The sequence below is a fragment of the Oncorhynchus tshawytscha genome, linkage group LG19 (assembly GCF_018296145.1).
Source record: "Oncorhynchus tshawytscha isolate Ot180627B linkage group LG19, Otsh_v2.0, whole genome shotgun sequence".
Taxonomy (NCBI): domain Eukaryota; kingdom Metazoa; phylum Chordata; class Actinopteri; order Salmoniformes; family Salmonidae; genus Oncorhynchus; species Oncorhynchus tshawytscha.
The window spans coordinates 58,113,567-58,134,941 of NC_056447.1; the positions used below are offsets into that span (position 1 = coordinate 58,113,567).

General features: G+C 43.3%; 1 protein-coding gene across 1 annotated transcript in view; it reads left to right on the forward strand.

Moving 5' to 3' along the window:
- The window catches only part of LOC112239282 (myelin regulatory factor), a 101,871-nt gene that overhangs the window by 62,415 nt on the left and 18,081 nt on the right, over positions 1-21,375 (forward strand). The window contains 8 exon segments of the mRNA XM_042301988.1: positions 1,852-2,052; positions 4,299-4,407; positions 11,636-11,745; positions 13,786-13,946; positions 14,115-14,187; positions 14,311-14,462; positions 18,646-18,707; positions 18,981-19,097. Of these exon segments, the coding sequence (XP_042157922.1) occupies positions 1,852-2,052; positions 4,299-4,407; positions 11,636-11,745; positions 13,786-13,946; positions 14,115-14,187; positions 14,311-14,462; positions 18,646-18,707; positions 18,981-19,097 (985 nt within the window).

Here is a 21,375-nt window from a genome sequence, read left to right on the forward strand (position 1 = left end):
GATCTACCTCAATAACCTCTGTCAGTCTGGCCGTGTCTGTCTGACCGTCCTCTTCTGATCTGTCTCAATAACCTCTGTCAGTCTGGCCGTCCTCCTCTGATCTACCTCAATAACCTCTGTCAGTCCGGCCGTGTCTGTCTGACCGTCCTCTTCTGATCTACCTCAATAACCTCTGTCAGTCTGGCCGTGTCTGTCTGACCGTCCTCTTCTGATCTACCTCAATAACCTCTGTCAGTCTGGCCGTGTCTGTCTGACCGTCCTCTTCTGATCTACCTCAATAACCTCTGTCAGTCTGGCCGTGTCTGTCTGACCGTCCTCTTCTGATCTATCTCAATAACCTCTGTCAGTCTGGCCGTGTCTGTCTGACCGTCCTCTTCTGATCTACCTCAATAACCTCTGTCAGTCTGGCCGTGTCTGTCTGACCGTCCTCTTCTGATCTACCTCAATAACCTCTGTCAGTCTGGCCGTGTCTGTCTGACCGTCCTCTTCTGATCTGTCTCAATAACCTCTGTCAGTCTGGCCGTGTCTGTCTGACCATCCTCTTCTGATCTATCTCAATAACCTCTGTCAGTCTGACCGTCCTCTTCTGATCTATCTGAATAACCTCTGTCAGTCTGGCCGTGTCTGTCCTCTTCTGATCTGTCTCAATAACCTCTGTCAGTCTGGCCGTCCTTCTCTGATCTATCTCAATAACCTCTGTCAGTCTGGCCGTGTCTGCCTGACCGTCCTCTTCTGATCTGTCTCAATAACCTCTGTCAGTCTGGCCGTGTCTGTCTGACCGTCCTCTTCTGATCTGTCTCAATAACCTCTGTCAGTCTGGCCGTCCTCCTCTGATCTACCTCAATAACCTCTGTCAGTCTGGCCGTGTCTGTCTGACCGTCCTCTTCTGATCTGTCTCAATAACCTCTGTCAGTCTGGCCGTCCTCCTCTGATCTACCTCAATAACCTCTGTCAGTCTGGCCGTGTCTGTCTGACCGTCCTCTTCTGATCTACCTCAATAACCTCTGTCAGTCTGGCCGTGTCTGTCTGACCGTCCTCTTCTGATCTACCTCAATAACCTCTGTCAGTCTGGCCGTGTCTGTCTGACCGTCCTCTTCTGATCTACCTCAATAACCTCTGTCAGTCTGGCCGTGTCTGTCTGACCGTCCTCTTCTGATCTATCTCAATAACCTCTGTCAGTCTGGCCGTGTCTGTCTGACCGTCCTCTTCTGATCTACCTCAATAACCTCTGTCAGTCTGGCCGTGTCTGTCCTCTTCTGATATACCTCAGTATTTACCTAGCAGGAAAGAAACTGAAATTGTGCTCATGATTCCAAAATGAGAATTGTAGTTTCCTTACTGAATTGAAATGTAAAGAGACCCAACCCTGATCCCCATCTGTCTACATCTGTTGTGGTCTACATTCTTTATTCAGTAAATATAATAATAAGTCACGTTTTTTAGATCTATGTTGAGGCTCTTACAAATTCCATGTAGATCAGCTTGTTGAGGAAGCTACTCGGTGTAGTACTAGCACTGCAAACGCAGATCAGCTTGTTGAGGAAGCTACTCGGTGTAGTACTAGCACTGCAAACGTAGAACAGCTTGTTGAGGAAGCTACTCGGTGTAGTACTAGCACTGCAAACGCAGATCAGCTTGTTGAGGAAGCTACTCGGTGTAGTACTAGCACTGCAAACGCAGATCAGCTTGTTGAGGAAGCTACTCGGTGTAGTACTAGCACTGCAAACGAAAGAGGAATCCAGGACCTGTAGTTACATATGTAACTCATCTTTCACATCTCCCCTCAACTATACAATTTCTCCGTCTAAATATCTCTGTGGTGTCTGTCCCTTTCCCTCTCTGGGTTTCCAGGCGTCTAACCCGGGTCAGTTTGAAAGTGACAGTGAGGTGTTGTGGCAGCGCGGTCAGCTACCTGACTCAGTGTACCACCACGGCCGGGTCGGTATCAACACCGACCGGCCAGACGAGGCCATGGTCATCCACGGTAACCTGAAGGTCATGGGGTCACTGGTGCACCCGTCCGATATACGGGCTAAAGAGAACGTCCACGAGGTGAGGGGGATGTATGTGGTGTGTGTTCTGCATGTGTTTGTAGTAGTTATGAAAATGCATGCTCGATCACGATCCAACTATTCCCTGAGAGAATTGGTTTTTATTTGGGCTATAGAATATTACAATAAATCACAACATGTTATATTCTGTCTTCTGTTCATTGTCCTGAAACCATACAGCCATCGAACTATAGCTATATGTTCTATATGTTCTATATGTTCTGTATGTTCTGTATGTTCTGTATGTTCTGTATGTTCTGTATGTTCTATATTATCTGTATGTTCTGTATATTCTATATATTCTATATGTTCTATATGTTCTATATGTTCTGTATGTTCTGTATGTTCTGTATGTTCTATATTATCTGTATGTTCTGTATGTTCTATATATTCTATATGTTCTGTATGTTCTGTATGTTCTGTATGTTCTATATGTTCTATATGTTCTGTATGTTCTGTATGTTCTGTATGTTCTGTATGTTCTATATGTTCTGTATGTTCTGTATGTTCTATATGTTCTGTATGTTCTGTAGGTTCTGTATGTTCTATATGTTCTGTATGTTCTGTATGTTCTGTATGTTCTATATGTTCTATATGTTCTGTATGTTCTATATGTTCTGTATGTTCTATATGTTCTGTATGTTCTGTATGTTCTGTATGTTCTATATGTTCTGTATGTTCTATATGTTCTGTATGTTCTATATGTTCTATATGTTCTGTATGTTCTATATGTTCTGTATGTTCTGTATGTTCTGTATGTTCTATATGTTCTATATGTTCTGTATGTTCTGTATGTTCTGTATGTTCTATATGTTCTGTATGTTCTGTATGTTCTGTATGTTCTGTATGTTCTATATGTTCTGTATGTTCTGTATGTTTTATATGTTCTATATGTTCTATATGTTCTATATGTTCTGTATGTTCTGTATGTGCCACATGTTTGTATGTTCTATATGTTCTGTATGTTCTATATGTTCTGTATGTTCTGTATGTTCTGTATGTTCTGTATGTTCTATATGTTCTGTATGTTCTGTATGTTCTGTATGTTCTATATGTTCTGTATGTGCCACATGTTTGTATGTTCTGTATGTTCTGTATGTTCTATATGTTCTGTATGTGCCACATGTTTGTATGTTCTGTATGTTCTGTATGTTCTATATGTTCTGTATGTTCTGTATGTTCTGTATGTTCTATATGTTCTGTATGTGCCACATGTTTGTATGTTCTGTATGTTCTATATGTTCTGTATGTTCTGTATGTGCCACATGTTTGTATGTTCTGTATGTTCTGTATGTTCTATATGTTCTGTATGTGCCACATGTTTGTATGTTCTGTATGTTCTGTATGTTCTATATGTTCTGTATGTTCTGTATGTTCTGTATGTTCTGTATGTTCTGTATGTTCTATATGTTCTATATGTTCTGTATGTTCTGTATGTTCTGTATGTTCTATATGTTCTGTATGTTCTGTATGTTCTGTATGTTCTATATGTTCTGTATGTTCTATATGTTCTGTATGTGCCACATGTTTGTATGTTCTGTATGTTCTGTATGTTCTATATGTTCTGTATGTTCTGTATGTTCTATATGTTCTGTATGTTCTGTATGTTCTATATGTTCTGTATGTTCTATATGTTCTGTATGTTCTGTATGTTCTATATGTTCTGTATGTTCTGTATGTTCTGTATGTTCTATATGTTCTGTATGTTCTGTATGTTCTATATGTTCTGTATGTTCTGTATGTTCTATATGTTCTGTATGTTCTGTATGTTCTGTATGTTCTGTATGTTCTATATGTTCTGTATGTTCTGTATGTTCTGTAGGTTCTGTAGGTTCTGTATGTTCTGTATGTTCTGTAGGTTCTATATGTTCTGTATGTTCTGTATGTTCTGTATGTTCTGTAGGTTCTATAGGTTCTATATGTTCTGTATGTGCCACATGTTTGTATGTTCTGTATGTTCTGTATGTTCTGTAGGTTCTATAGGTTCTATATGTTCTGTATGTGCCACATGTTTGTATGTTCTGTATGTTCTGTAGGTTCTGTAGGTTCTGTATGTTCTGTATGTTCTGTAGGTTCTGTATGTTCTGTAGGTTCTGTAGGTTCTGTATGTAGCTCCACAGTAACATCCATATATTGTCATCCTCTCTGTGTGTGTGTGTGTGTGTGTGTGTGTGTGTGTGTGTGTGTGTGTGTGTGTGTGTGTGTGTGTGTGTGTGTGTGTGTGTGTGTGTGTGTGTGTGTAAATAGGTAAACACTACAGACAACCTGAAGCGGATCAGTCAGATGAGGCTGGTTCATTATCAGTACAAGCCTGAGTTTGCTTCAAGCGTGGGCATAGACACCAGCCCAGAGACTGGTAACCAATATAACACTTTGTTTTAGGTTTACATGATAGACAACCAACAGCAATCAATACACAAGCAACAGACAATCAATACACAACCAATAACAATCAATAGACAACCAGTAGCAATCAATAACAATCCATAGGCGGCAGGGTAGCCTAGTTGTTAGAGCATTGGACTAGTAACCGGAAGGTTGCAAGTTTAAACCCCCGAGCTGACAAGGTACAAATCTGTTGTTCTGCCCCTGAACAGGCAGTTAACCCACTGTTCCTAGGCCATCATTGAAAATAAGTATTTGTTCTTAACTGACTTGCCTAGTTAAATAAAGGTGAAATAAAATAGACAACCAATAACAATCAATAAATAACCAATAATAATCAATACATAATACATAATACATAATAGCAGTCAATGCACAACCAATAACAATCAATAGAGAAGCAATACACAACCAATAGCAATCAATACACAACCAATAGCAATCAATACACAACCAATAGCAATCAATACACAACCAATAGCAATCAATACACAACAAATAGACAATGAATAGCAATCAGTACACAACCAATAGACAATCAATAGCACTGGAAATCTATTGCATTCCTATTGTATCTGTGATCTGTTATTTTGTGTACACATCCTACCTGTAGATTGGATTTGTGTTGTGCTTCCCCATATTGTCTGTCTCTATACATCCTGCTTCTCCATATTGTCTGTCTCTATACATCCTGCTTCCCCATATTGTCTGTCTCTATACATCCTGCTTCTCCATATTGTCTGTCTCTATACATCCTGCTTCCCCATATTGTCTGTCTCTACCTCTATACATCCTGCTTCCCCATATTGTCTGTCTCTATACATCCTGCTTCCCCATACTGTCTGTCTCTACCTCTATACATCCTGCTTCCCCATATTGTCTGTCTCTACCTCTATACATCCTGCTTCCCCATATTGTCTGTCTCTATACATCCTGCTTCCCCATATTGTCTGTCTCTACCTCTATACATCCTACTTCCCCATATTGTCTGTCTCTACCTCTATATATCCTGCTTCCCCATATTGTCTGTCTCTATACATCCTGCTTCCCCATATTGTCTGTCTCTACCTCTATACATCCTGCTTCCCCATATTGTCTGTCTCTATACATCCTGCTTCCCCATATTGTCTGTCTCTACCTCTATACATCCTGCTTCCCCATATTGTCTGTCTCTATACATCCTGCTTCCCCATATTGTCTGTCTCTACCTCTATACATCCTGCTTCCCCATATTGTCTGTCTCTATACATCCTCCTTCCCCATATTGTCTGTCTCTATACATCCTGCTTCCCCATATTGTCTGTCTCTATACATCCTGCTTCCCCATATTGTCTGTCTCTATACATCCTGCTTCCCCATATTGTCTGTCTCTACCTCTATACATCCTGCTTCCCCATATTGTCTGTCTCTATACATCCTGCTTCCCCATACTGTCTGTCTCTACCTCTATACATCCTGCTTCCCCATATTGTCTGTCTCTACCTCTATACATCCTGCTTCCCCATATTGTCTGTCTCTATACATCCTGCTTCCCCATATTGTCTGTCTCTACCTCTATACATCCTACTTCCCCATATTGTCTGTCTCTACCTCTATATATCCTGCTTCCCCATATTGTCTGTCTCTATACATCCTGCTTCCCCATATTGTCTGTCTCTACCTCTATACATCCTGCTTCCCCATATTGTCTGTCTCTATACATCCTGCTTCCCCATATTGTCTGTCTCTACCTCTATACATCCTGCTTCCCCATATTGTCTGTCTCTATACATCCTGCTTCCCCATATTGTCTGTCTCTACCTCTATACATCCTGCTTCCCCATATTGTCTGTCTCTATACATCCTCCTTCCCCATATTGTCTGTCTCTATACATCCTGCTTCCCCATATTGTCTGTCTCTATACATCCTGCTTCCCCATATTGTCTGTCTCTATACATCCTGCTTCTCCATATTGTCTGTCTCTATACACCCTGCTTCTCCATAGTGTCCCTACCTCTATACATCCTGCTTCCCCATATTGTCTGTCTCTATACATCCTGCTTCCCCATATTGTCTGTCTCTACCTCTATACATCCTGCTTCTCCATATTGTCTGTCTCTATACATCCTGCTTCCCCATATTGTCTGTCTCTATATATCCTGCATCCCCATATTGTCTGTCTCTACCTCTATACATCCTGCTTCCCCATGTTGTCTGTCTCTATACATCCTGCTTCCCATATTGTCTGTCTCTATATATCCTGCTTCCCCATATTGTCTGTCTCTACCTCTATACATCCTGCTTCTCCATATTGTCTGTCTCTATACATCCTGCTTCCCCATGTTGTCTGTCTCTATACATCCTGCTTCCCCATATTGTCTGTCTCTATACATCCTCCTTCCCCATATTGTCTGTCTCTATACATCCTGCTTCCCCATATTGTCTGTCTCTATACATCCTGCTTCCCCATATTGTCTGTCTCTATACATCCTGCTTCTCCATATTGTCTGTCTCTATACACCCTGCTTCTCCATAGTGTCCCTACCTCTATACATCCTGCTTCCCCATATTGTCTGTCTCTATACATCCTGCTTCCCCATATTGTCTGTCTCTACCTCTATACATCCTGCTTCTCCATATTGTCTGTCTCTATACATCCTGCTTCCCCATATTGTCTGTCTCTATACATCCTGCTTCCCCATATTGTCTGTCTCTATACATCCTGCTTCTCCATATTGTCTGTCTCTATACATCCTGCTTCTCCATATTGTCTGTCTCTATACATCCTGCTTCCCCATATTGTCTGTCTCTACCTCTATACATCCTGCTTCCCCATGTTGTCTGTCTCTATACATCCTGCTTCCCCATGTTGTCTGTCTCTATACATCCTGCTTCCCCATATTGTCTGTCTCTATACATCCTCCTTCCCCATATTGTCTGTCTCTATACATCCTGCTTCCCCATATTGTCTGTCTCTATACATCCTGCTTCCCCATATTGTCTGTCTCTATACATCCTGCTTCTCCATATTGTCTGTCTCTATACATCCTGCTTCTCCATATTGTCTGTCTCTATACATCCTGCTTCCCCATATTGTCTGTCTCTACCTCTATACATCCTGCTTCCCCATATTGTCTGTCTCTATACATCCTGCTTCCCCATATTGTCTGTCTCTATATATCCTGCTTCTCCATATTGTCTGTCTCTATACATCCTGCTTCCCCATATTGTCTGTCTCTACCTCTATACATCCTGCTTCCCCATATTGTCTGTCTCTATACATCCTGCTTCCCCATATTGTCTGTCTCTATACATCCTGCTTCTCCATATTGTCTGTCTCTATACATCCTGCTTCCCCATATTGTCTGTCTCTACCTCTATACATCCTGCTTCCCCATATTGTCTGTCTCTATACATCCTGCTTCCCCATATTGTCTGTCTCTATACATCCTGCTTCCCCATATTGTCTGTCTCTATACATCCTGCTTCTCCATATTGTCTGTCTCTATACATCCTGCTTCCCCATATTGTCTGTCTCTACCTCTATACATCCTGCTTCCCCATATTGTCTGTCTCTATACATCCTGCTTCTCCATATTGTCTGTCTCTATACATCCTGCTTCCCCATGTTGTCTGTCTCTATACATCCTGCTTCCCCATATTGTCTGTCTCTATACATCCTCCTTCCCCATATTGTCTGTCTCTATACATCCTGCTTCCCCATATTGTCTGTCTCTATACATCCTGCTTCCCCATATTGTCTGTCTCTATACATCCTGCTTCTCCATATTGTCTGTCTCTATACATCCTGCTTCCCCATATTGTCTGTCTCTACCTCTATACATCCTGCTTCTCCATATTGTCTGTCTCTATACATCCTGCTTCCCCATGTTGTCTGTCTCTATACATCCTGCTTCCCCATATTGTCTGTCTCTATACATCCTCCTTCCCCATATTGTCTGTCTCTATACATCCTGCTTCCCCATATTGTCTGTCTCTATACATCCTGCTTCCCCATATTGTCTGTCTCTATACATCCTGCTTCTCCATATTGTCTGTCTCTATACACCCTGCTTCTCCATAGTGTCCCTACCTCTATACATCCTGCTTCCCCATATTGTCTGTCTCTATACATCCTGCTTCCCCATATTGTCTGTCTCTACCTCTATACATCCTGCTTCTCCATATTGTCTGTCTCTATACATCCTGCTTCCCCATATTGTCTGTCTCTATACATCCTGCTTCCCCATATTGTCTGTCTCTATACATCCTGCTTCCCCATATTGTCTGTCTCTATACATCCTGCTTCTCCATATTGTCTGTCTCTATACATCCTGCTTCCCCATATTGTCTGTCTCTACCTCTATACATCCTGCTTCCCATATTGTCTGTCTCTATACATCCTGCTTCCCCATATTGTCTGTCTCTATATATCCTGCTTCTCCATATTGTCTGTCTCTATACATCCTGCTTCCCCATATTGTCTGTCTCTACCTCTATACATCCTGCTTCCCCATATTGTCTGTCTCTATACATCCTGCTTCCCCATATTGTCTGTCTCTATACATCCTGCTTCTCCATATTGTCTGTCTCTATACATCCTGCTTCCCCATATTGTCTGTCTCTACCTCTATACATCCTGCTTCCCCATATTGTCTGTCTCTATACATCCTGCTTCCCATATTGTCTGTCTCTATACATCCTGCATCTCCATATTGTCTGTCTCTATACATCCTGCTTCCCCATATTGTCTGTCTCTACCTCTATACATCCTGCTTCCCCATATTGTCTGTCTCTATACATCCTGCTTCTCCATATTGTCTGTCTCTATACATCCTGCTTCCCCATGTTGTCTGTCTCTATACATCCTGCTTCCCCATATTGTCTGTCTCTATACATCCTCCTTCCCCATATTGTCTGTCTCTACCTCTATACATCCTGCTTCCCCATATTGTCTGTCTCTATACATCCTGCTTCCCCATATTGTCTGTCTCTATATATCCTGCTTCTCCATATTGTCTGTCTCTATACATCCTGCTTCCCCATATTGTCTGTCTCTACCTCTATACATCCTGCTTCCCCATATTGTCTGTCTCTATACATCCTGCTTCCCCATATTGTCTGTCTCTATACATCCTGCTTCTCCATATTGTCTGTCTCTATACATCCTGCTTCCCCATATTGTCTGTCTCTACCTCTATACATCCTGCTTCCCCATATTGTCTGTCTCTATACATCCTGCTTCCCCATATTGTCTGTCTCTATACATCCTGCTTCTCCATATTGTCTGTCTCTATACATCCTGCTTCCCCATATTGTCTGTCTCTACCTCTATACATCCTGCTTCCCCATATTGTCTGTCTCTATACATCCTGCTTCTCCATATTGTCTGTCTCTATACATCCTGCTTCCCCATGTTGTCTGTCTCTATACATCCTGCTTCCCCATATTGTCTGTCTCTATACATCCTCCTTCCCCATATTGTCTGTCTCTACCTCTATACATCCTGCTTCCCCATATTGTCTGTCTCTATACATCCTGCTTCCCCATATTGTCTGTCTCTATACATCCTGCTTCCCCATATTGTCTGTCTCTATACATCCTGCTTCTCCATATTGTCTGTCTCTATACATCCTGCTTCCCCATATTGTCTGTCTCTACCTCTATACATCCTGCTTCCCCATATTGTCTGTCTCTATACATCCTGCTTCTCCATATTGTCTGTCTCTATACATCCTGCTTCCCCATGTTGTCTGTCTCTATACATCCTGCTTCCCCATATTGTCTGTCTCTATACATCCTCCTTCCCCATATTGTCTGTCTCTATACATCCTGCTTCCCCATATTGTCTGTCTCTATACATCCTGCTTCCCCATATTGTCTGTCTCTATACATCCTGCTTCCCCATATTGTCTGTCTCTATACATCCTGCTTCTCCATATTGTCTGTCTCTATACATCCTGCTTCCCCATATTGTCTGTCTCTACCTCTATACATCCTGCTTCCCCATATTGTCTGTCTCTATACATCCTCCTCCATATTGTCTGTCTCTATACATCCTCCTTCTCCATGTTGTCTGTCTCTATACATCCTGCTTCCCCATATTGTCTGTCTCTATGCATCCTCCTTCCCCATATTGTCTGTCTCTACCTCTATACATCCTGCTTCTCCATATTGTCTGTCTCTATACATCCTCCTTCCCCATATTGTCTGTCTCTACCTCTATACATCCTGCCTCTCCATATTGTCTGTCTCTATACATCCTGCTTCTCCATAGTGTCCCTACCTCTATACATCCTGCTTCCCCATATTGTCTGTCTCTACCTCTATACATCCTGCTTCCCCATATTGTCTGTCTCTACCTCTATACATCCTGCTTCCCCATATTGTCTGTCTCTATACATCCTGCTTCCCCATATTGTCTGTCTCTATAGGAGACTCTCGATAGGAGTTTACAGTAAGGTGTTGTATTATCCAGGAGTGATAGGAGTTTACAGTAAGGTGTTGTATTATCCAGGAGTGATAGGAGTTTACAGTAAGGTGTTGTATTATCCAGGAGTGACAGGAGTTTACAGTAAGGTGTTGTATTATCCAGGAGTGATAGGAGTTTACAGTAAGGTGTTGTATTATCCAGGAGTGACAGGAGTTTACAGTAAGGTGTTGTATTATCCAGGAGTGATAGGAGTTTACAGTAAGGTGTTGTGTTATCCAGGAGTGATAAGAGTTTACAGTAAGGTGTTGTATTATCCAGGAGTGATAGGAGTTTACAGTAAGGTGTTGTATTATCCAGGAGTGATAGGAGTTTACAGTAAGGTGTTGTATTATCCAGGAGTGATAGGAGTTTACAGTAAGGTGTTGTGTTATCCAGGAGTGATAGGAGTTTACAGTAAGGTGTTGTATTATCCAGGAGTGATAGGAGTTTACAGTAAGGTGTTGTATTATCCAGGAGTGATAGGAGTTTACAGTAAGGTGTTGTATTATCCAGGAGTGATAGGAGTTTACAGTAAGGTGTTGTGTTATCCAGGAGTGATAAGAGTTTACAATAAGGTGTTGTGTTATCCAGGAGTGATAGGAGTTTACAGTAAGGTGTTGTATTATCCAGGAGTGATAGGAGTTTACAGTAAGGTGTTGTATTATCCAGGAGTGATAGGAGTTTACAGTAAGGTGTTGTATTATCCAGGAGTGATAGGAGTTTACAGTAAGGTGTTGTGTTATCCAGGAGTGATTGCTCAGGACGTGCAGCAGATTCTGCCTGAAGCCGTGAAGGAGGGAGGAGACATCATCTGTTCCAATGGAGAGACCATCCCTAAACTTCTGGTGGTCAACAAGGTAGCACACACACACACACACACACACACACGCACACACACAGCAACCAGGAGTACTGTTTTCTACCTCCTTAGAAACTGGAAGTCTAAGGAGCCGAGAACTCTGGAAAAGTTTCCGGAATTTGCAACAGACATTGACTTCTGTGCCTCCCCCCTCTCTCTCCCCCTCTCTCTTCCTCTCTCCCTCTCTCTCCCCTCTCTCTTCCTCTCCCTCTCTCTCCCCCTCTCTCCCCCTCTCTCTTCCTCTCCCCCTCTCTCTCTCTCTCCCCCCCTCTCTCTCTCTCTCTCTCTCCCCTCTCTCTTCCTCTCTCCCCCTCTCTCTCCCCCCTCTCTCTTCCTCTCTCCCTCTCTCTCCCCCTCTCTCTTCCTCTCCCACCCTCTCTCCCCCTCTCTCTTCCTCTCCCACCCTCTCTCCCCCTCTCTCTTCCTCTCTCCCTCTATCTCCCCCTCTCTCTTCCTCTCTCCCTCTCTCTCCCCCTCTCTCTTCCTCTCCCCCTCTCTCTTCCTCTCTCCCTCTCTCTCCCCCTCTCTCTTCCTCTCTCCCTCTCTCTCCCCTCTCTTTAATATCTCCCCTCTCTCTTTAAATCTCCCTCTCTCTTTCTCTCCCTCTCTCTCCCTCTCTCTCTTCCTCTCTCCCCCTCTCTTTCCTCTCTCCCCTCTCTCTTCCTCTCCCACCCTCTCTCCCCCTCTCTCTTCCTCTCTCCCTCTCTCTCCCCCTCTCTCTTCCTCTCTCCCTCTCTCCCCCCTCTCTCTTCCTCTCCCCCTCTCTCTTCCTCTCTCCCTCTCTCTCCCCCTCTCTCTTCCTCTCCCTTCCCTCTCCCCCTCTCTCTTCCTCTCTCCCTCTCTCTCCCCCTCTCTCTTCCTCTCTCCCTCTCTCTCCCCCCTCTCTCTTCCTCTCCCCCTCTCTCTTCCTCTCTCTTCAAATCTCTCTCCCCTCTCTCTTCCTCTCTCCCTCTCTCTCCCCCTCTTCTTCCTCTCCCCTCTCTCTTCCTCTCTCCCTCTCTCTTCCTCTCTCCCCTCTCTCTCCCCCTCTCTCTTCCTCTCTCCCCCTCTCTCTTCCTCTCTCCCCCTCTCTCTTCCTCTCCCACCCTCTCTCCCCCTCTCTCTTCCTCTCTCTCCCTCTCTCTCTTCCTCTCTCCCTCTCTCTCCCCCTCTCTCTTCCTCTCTCCCTCTATCTAAAAATATCTCTCTTCCCTCTCCCCTCTCTCTTCCTCTCTCCCTCTCTCTCCCCCTCTCTCTTCCTCTCTCCCTCTCTCTCCCCCTCTCTCTTCCTCTCCCCCTCTCTCTTCCTCTCTCCCTCTCTCTTCCTCTCTCCCTCTCTCTCCCCTCTCTCTTCCTCTCTCCCCCTCTCTCTTCCTCTCTCCCCTCTCTCTCTTCCTCTCTCCTCTCTCTCCCCCTCTCTCCCCCTCTCTCTTCCTCTCTCCCCCTCTCTCTTCCTCTCTCCTCTCTCTACCCCCTCTCTCTTCCTCTCTCCCTCTCTCTTCCTCTCTCCCTCTCTCTCCTCTCTCCCTCTCTCTCCCCTCTCTCTCTCTCTCTCTCTCTTACTCCCCCTCTCTCTCTCTCTTACTCCCCATCTCCCTGCCTCCCCCTCTCTTCCTCTCTTCATCCCTCCCCTACCTCTCTCTCCCCCACTCCCTCGCTCCTTTGCCCTCCACCCCTCTCTCCCGCCTCCTTCTCCCTCTCTTTCCTTCCCTCACTCTCTCCCCTTCCCGCACCCTCCTTCCCTCACTGTCTCCCCCTCCCTCTCTCACTCTTTCCCCCTCCCTCACTCACTTTCCCCCTCCCTCACTCACTTTCCCCCTCCCTCCCTCACTCCTCCCCCCTCCCTCCACCCCCCTCCCTCCCTCACTCCCCCTCCCTCCCTCCCTCCTCCCTCACCCCCTCCCTCCCTCCCTCCCTCACTCACCCCCCTCCCTCCCTCCCTCACTCACCCCCCCCTCCCTCCCTCCCTCCCTCACCCCCTCCCTCCCTCCCTCACTCACCCCCCTCCCTCTGTCCCTCACCCCCCGTCTCTCCCCTCTCTCTCTGTCTCTCTCTCTAGGACTGTATCTTCATGGAGAACGTCGGTGCAGTGAAGGAGCTGTGTAAATTGACTGACAACCTGGAGACTCGTATAGATGAGCTGGAGCGCTGGAGCAGGAAGCTGGCCAAACTCCGCCGTCTGGACAGCATGAAGAGTACCGTCAGCGGAGGCACCACCAGGTAGGACACACCTTTACATGTTAAATACATTCTAAGAGGAGCACCTGATTATACCTATTGGTACAATTCCATTGGTAATCAAGCTCTGGTCCAGTATTTTAAATTATTTGACATACCGAATGTATTTGGTGGGTGATTTTTAAAAATTATTCCTGTCTCTGTCTCCAGCCAATCAGGGAGCCAGTTCAGCAGGACAGGAAGTGGTCCCCTGAAGAGGAAGACAGTGAAACCTGGGAATAAGGTAGATGTTTCCCTACACATGAACACCAGTACAGAAGCCCTCCTCTCTCTCTCTCTCTCTCTCTCCCTCCACCTGGAAAACCAGCATTTAAAATGTCAAACCTGTGTTTCGATGTCCTTACAGAGTGCGACTCCAGAGCAGGGCTGCATCAGTCACAGGTTCATGCAGGGAACCATTCTGGCTCTGGTCGTCGTCATGACCTTCAGTGTCATCTCCATGTCCGTACTCTATGTGTTGACACTGCACCACAGAGGGGACGTCAGTGAGAAAGACGTGTACGTATGACCACCAGATACATCAACCATATCCCCGTAGCCCTGAAACATGACCTGTCGAGTGTCAGTCCTGCAAAGGTGAGGACGGAGTCAGGCGCAGGACACAGAACTGAGTCAAATAACGGACTTTACTCTGAAACATTTATCAGCCAATAAATCCACGCAGGGATAACAAACCCTAACACAAAAGACTAACACAAAACCAGGAACAATCACACACAACACATAACGGGAACCAGAGGGTTAAATAGGGAAATAATAATAACGTAATGGGAACCAGGTGTGAACAATCAAGACATAACGAATGGAAAACAGAAACATGGATCGGTGGCAGCTGGTGACGACGACCACCGAACGCCGCCCGAACAAGGAGAGGGAACAACTTCAGCGGAAGTCGTGACATGACCGCATCCAGATACATCAACCATATCCCCGTAGCCCTGAAACATGACCACACAGGAGTCACCAGCCATGTCTCAGGGCTGCATGCACACTACATCCTACATCACACACAAACCAGTTTCACTCCTCTCTCCTTTGCGTTTCTCCTGTGTACTCTCTGCCTTCTGTAGCCATGTGAGTAATATTGCTATTATTTTCCTATGTAGCTATGTAGCTTCCTGCTCCCTGTATGTCTCTTATGTCCTCTGTAGCTATGTATCTTCCTGATCCCTGTATGTCTCTTATGTCCTCTGTAGCTATGTAGCTTCCTGCTCCCTGTATGTCTCTTATGTCCTCTGTAGCTATGTAGCTATGTAGCTATGTAGCTTCCTGCTCCCTGTATGTCTCTTATGGCCTCTGTAGCTATATAGATTCCTGCTCCCTGTATGTCTCTTATGTCCACTGTAGCTATGTAGATTCCTGCTCCCTGTATGTCTCTTATGTCCTCTGTAGCTATGTAGATTCCTGCTCCCTGTATGTCTCTTATGTCCTCTGTAGCTATGTTGCTTCCTGCTCCCTGTATGTCTCTTATGGCCTCTGTAGCTATGTATCTTCCTGATCCCTGTATGTCTCTTATGTCCACTGTAGCTATGTAGCTTCCTGCTCCCTGTATGTCTCTTATGTCCTCTGTAGCTATGTAGCTTCCTGCTCCCTGTATGTCTCTTATGTCCTCTGTAGCTATGTAGCTTCCTGCTCCCTGTATGTCTCTTATGTCCTCTGTAGCTATGTAGCATTCTGCTCCCTGTATGTCTCTTATGTCCTCTGTAGCTATGTAGCTTCCTGCTCCCTGTATGTCTCTTATGTCCTCTGTAGCTATGTAGCTTCCTGCTCCCTGTATGTCTCTTATGTCCTCTGTAGCTATGTAGCTATGTAGCTTCCTGCTCCCTGTATGTCTCTTATGTCCTCTGTAGCTATGTAGCTATGTAGCTATGTAGCTTCCTGCTCCCTGTATGTCTCTTGGATGCTCCTCTTCACTGCTTCGGTCACTTTCTGTCCACCACTCTGTCCACCACTCTGTCCACCACTCTGTCCATGGTATGCTCTCCCTCTACCTTTCTTCCTCTACCTTTCTCTCTCTCTCTCTCTCTTTTATTTTTTCATTCCCTACTCTCATTCCCTACTCTACTCCGTACTTTAAGTTGGTAATTAGGGTGTTTCCCAGGCTGTGTCTCAAGAGGTCATGACTCATTTCTACTGTTGACTTGGTTGCTCAGTCTGGAACATTCCATGAAGTAGGCCTATACTGGCAAATGTATTCTGAAAGTAGGTAGGGTGAAAGGTACAAACCACTTTCAACCCAGCACCAACACTGTACAACCGAATCCACTAGTCTCATATTCAAAACTCTGTATGATTACTTTAGAATGACAAACACTTTATTGTCCACCCATAGTGGAAATGTGTATGACAGTCTCTCCAAGACAATGGTTTATTGTTAGATGACAGGACAGTCTCTCCAAGACAATGGTTTACTGTTAGATGACAGGACAGTCTCTCCAAGACAATGGTTTACTGTTAGATGATAGGACAGTCTCTCCAAGACAATGGTTTACTGTTAGATGACAGGACAGTCTCTCCAAGACCATGGGTAACTGGTTTATTGTTTGAACACACTCATGTGATGTGAAGTAGAATGACAAACACTTTATTGTCCACCCATAGTGGAAATGTGTATCGTGTTTCACCACTTAAAAACAGCCATTAAACACCAACATGAGCACATCATTCTGGAGACCATTAAATCAACTATACAAAGTACAAAGGTGACATTTCAGCATTCATTACTATTCTATCACATGTGATGATTGTGCAATATCTATGCCCCTCCCCATCTGATGCCATCTGCTAGGAATTCCCTTCTATTCCATTGTATTCCATTCTCTTTCATCCCCTTCTATTCCAATTCCCTTCTATTCCCATTCCCTTCTATTCCAATTCCCTTCTATTCCAATTCCCTTCTATTCCATTCCCTTCTCTTCAATTCCATTCCATTCCCTTCTATTCCATTCCCTTCTATTCCATTCCCTTCCATTCCATTCCCTTCTATTCCATTCCATTCCATTCCATTCTCTTCCATTCCATTCCCTTCTATTCCATTCCCTTCTATTCCATTCCCTTCCATTCCCTTCTATTCAATTCCCTTCTATTCCATTCCCTTCCATTCCCTTATATTCCATTCCCTTCTATTCCCTTCTAGTCCATTCCCTTCTATTCCATTATCTTCCATTCCATTCCCTTCTATTCCATTCCCTTCTATTCCATTCCCTTCTATTCCATTCTATTCCATTCCCTTCTCTTCCATTCCATTCCCTTCTATTCCATTCCCTTCTATTCCATTCCATTCCATTCCATTCTCGTCCATTCCATTCCCTTCTATTCCCTTCTATTCCATTCTATTCTATTCCCTTCCCTTCTCTTCCATTCCCTTCTATTCCATTCCCTTCTATTCCATTCCATTCCATTCCATTCTCGTCCATTCCATTCCCTTCTATTCCCTTCTATTCCATTCTATTCTATTCCCTTCCATTCCCTTCTATTCCATTCCCTTCTATTCCATTCTATTCCATTCCCTTCTCTTCCATTCCATTCCATTCCCTTCTATTCCATTCCCTTCTTTTCCATTCCCTTCCATTCCCTTCTATTCCATTCCATTCCATTCCATTATATTCCATTCCCTTCTAATCCATTCCCTTCTATTCCATTCTATTCTATTCCATTCCCTTCTATTCCATTCCCTTCTATTTTATTCTATTCTATTCTATTCCCTTCTATTCTATTCCCTTCTATTCCATTCCCTTCTATTCCATTCCCTTCTATTCCATTCCCTTCCCTTCTATTCCATTCCATTCTATTCCATTCCATTCTATTCCATTCCCTTCTATTCCATTCCCTTCTATTCCATTCCCTTCCATTCCATTCCCTTCTATTCCATTCCATTCCATTCCATTCCCTTCCATTCCATTCCATTCTCTTCCATTCCATTTCCTTCTATTCCATTCCCTTCTATTCCATTCCCTTCTATTCCATTCTATTCCATTCCCTTCTATTTTATTCTATTCTATTCCCTTCTATTCTATTCCATTCCATTCCATTCCCTTCTATTCCATTCCATTCCCTTCTATTCCATTCCCTTCTATTCCATTCTATTCTATTCCATTCCCTTCTATTCCATTCTATTCTATTCTATTCCCTTCTATTCTATTCCATTCCATTCCATTCCCTTCTATTCCATTCCATTCCCTTCTATTCCATTCCCTTCTATTCCATTCCCTTCTATTCCATTCTATTCTATTCCATTCCCTTCTATTCCATTCCATTCTATTCCATTCTCTTCCATTCTATTTTATTCCATTCTATTTTATTCCATTCTATTTTATTCCATTCTATTATATTCCCTTCTATTCTATTCCATTCCATTCTATTTTATTCTATTCCCTTCTATTCTATTCCATTCTATTCTATTCTATTCCATTCCATTCTATTCCATTCTATTCTATTCCATTCTATTCCATTCTATTCTATTCCATTCCCTTCTATTCTATTCCATTCTATTCTATTCTATTCCATTCTATTCCATTCTATTCCATTCTATTCTATTCTATTCCATTCTATTCTATTCCATTCCATCCTATTCTATTCCATTCTATTCTATTCCATTCCATCCTATTCTATTCCCTTCTATTCTATTCCATTCCATCTCCCTTCTCCTCTCACAGTATGTTTTCATACCCCTCTGGTCCAGGTCTGCAGAGGGATCATCTAGGATGGCCTCTGCTCCTCGATCCACCATCTCCACGCGTCAAGGTCAGAGACACACAGACATATACATCCCTCTTCGGATTGCTAGATGGGCAGTATTTAGTGGTAGAAAGGACTAGCTATCTCTGAGGCTTATTTAGTTATTGTTAGTTATTGGACTGACTAAAGATGGGCACCATGTGTTTGTAACAGACTTTACGATCTAAACACGATGTATAGAGTATTGTTTTAGGATTCTCATAAAGACATTAGAAACCAAACTGATCCTACAGGACATCATCATAAATCATATGTTATGAACCTATCTATTCTGTGTAGATACAGTCCCACCTTCTCCTTCACTGGCCAATCCTGCAGCTTGCTGTCCACCTACAACTGCCACAAACAACCAATCAGCAACTACTCTGTCGCCAAGCAACAACCAGTCAACACTGGGTAAGAAAACATTGACCCACCTGTCTTACCATACCAGATGAAATACTTCACTATATCTTCACTTCATAACACATTCATAACCATTCATTCATTACCATACCAGATGAAATACTTCACCATATCTTCACTTCATAACACATTCATAACCATTCATTCATTACCATACCAGATGAAATACTTCATATCTTCACTTCATAACACATTCATAACCATTCATTCATTACCATACCAGATGAAATACTTCACCATATCTTCACTTCATAACACATTCCTAACCTATGGATTATCAGTGAGTAAGCATTTCATAAATGCTTAAGTGACATTACTGTGACACAGCAAATATATCAACTTGTGTTTGTTGCTATAAGCATTAATGGTACCTGTCTCCATTAAATGGTACCTGTCTCCATTAAATGGAACCTGTCTCCATTAAATGGAACCTGTCTCCATTAAATGGTACCTGTCTCCATTAAATGGTACCTGTCTCCATTAAATGGTACCTGTCTCCATTAAATGGTACCTGTCTCCATTAAATGGTACCTGTCTCCATTAAATGGTACCTGTCTCCATTAAATGGTACCTGTCTCCATTAAATGGTACCTGTCTCCGTTAATGGTACCTGTCTCCGTTAATGGTACCTGTCTCCATTAAATGGTACCTGTCTCCGTTAATGGTACCTGTCTCCATTAAATGGTACCTGTCTCCATTAAATGGTACCTGTCTCCATTAATGGTACCTGTCTATGTTTATGGTACCTGTCTCCATTAAATGGTACCTGTCTCCATTAAATGGTACCTGTCTCCATTAAATGGTACCTGTCTCCGTTACTGGTACCTGTCTATGTTTATGGTACCTGTCTCCATTAAATGGTACCTGCCTCCATTAAATGGTACCTGTCTCCATTAAATGGTACCTGTCTCCATTAAATGGTACCTGTCTCCATTAAATGGTACCTGTCTCCATTAAATGGTACCTGTCTCCGTTAATGGTACCTGTCTCCATTAATGGTACCTGTCTCCGTTAATGGTACCTGTCTATGTTAATGGTACCTGTCTCCATTAAATGGTACCTGTCTCCATTAAATGGTACCTGTCTCCATTAAATGTCTCCGTTAAATGGTACCTGTCTCCATTTAAATGGTACCTGTCTCCATTAAATGGTACCTGTCTATGTTAATGGTACCTGTCTCCATTAAATGGTACCTGTCTCCATTAAATGGTACCTGTCTCCATTAAATGGTACCTGTCTCCATTAAATGGTACCTGTCTCCATTAAATGGTACCTGTCTCCATTAAATGGTACCTGTCTATGTTAATGGTACCTGTCTCCGTTAAATGGTACCTGTCTCCATTAAATGGTACCTGTCTCCATTAAATGGTACCTGTCTCCATTAAATGGTACCTGTCTCCATTAAATGGTACCTGTCTCCATTAAATGGTACCTGTCTCCATTAATGGTACCTGTCTATGTTAATGGTACCTGTCTCCATTAAATGGTACCTGTCTCCATTAATGGTACCTGTCTATGTTAATGGTACCTGTCTCCATTAAATGGTACCTGTCTCCGTTAATGGTACCTGTCTCCATTAATGGTACCTGTCTCCATTAAATGGTACCTGTCTCCATTAAATGGTACCTGTCTCCATTAAATGGTACCTGTCTCCATTAAATGGAACCTGTCTCCATTAAATGGTACCTGTCTCCATTAAATGGTACCTGTCTCCATTAAATGGTACCTGTCTCCATTAAATGGTACCTGTCTATGTTAATGGTACCTGTCTCCATTAAATGGTACCTGTCTCCATTAAATGGTACCTGTCTCCATTAAATGGTACCTGTCTCCATTAAATGGTACCTGTCTCCATTAAATGGTACCTGTCTCCATTAAATGGTACCTGTCTCCATTAAATGGTACCTGTCTCCGTTAATGGTACCTGTCTCCGTTAATGGTACCTGTCTCCATTAAATGGTACCTGTCTCCGTTAATGGTACCTGTCTCCATTAAATGGTACCTGTCTCCATTAAATGGTACCTGTCTCCATTAAATGGTACCTGTCTCCATTAAATGGTACCTGTCTCCATTAAATGGTACCTGTCTCCATTAAATGGAACCTGTCTCCATTAAATGGTACCTGTCTCCATTAAATGGTACCTGTCTCCATTAAATGGTACCTGTCTCCATTAAATGGTACCTGTCTATGTTAATGGTACCTGTCTCCATTAAATGGTACCTGTCTCCATTAAATGGTACCTGTCTCCATTAAATGGTACCTGTCTCC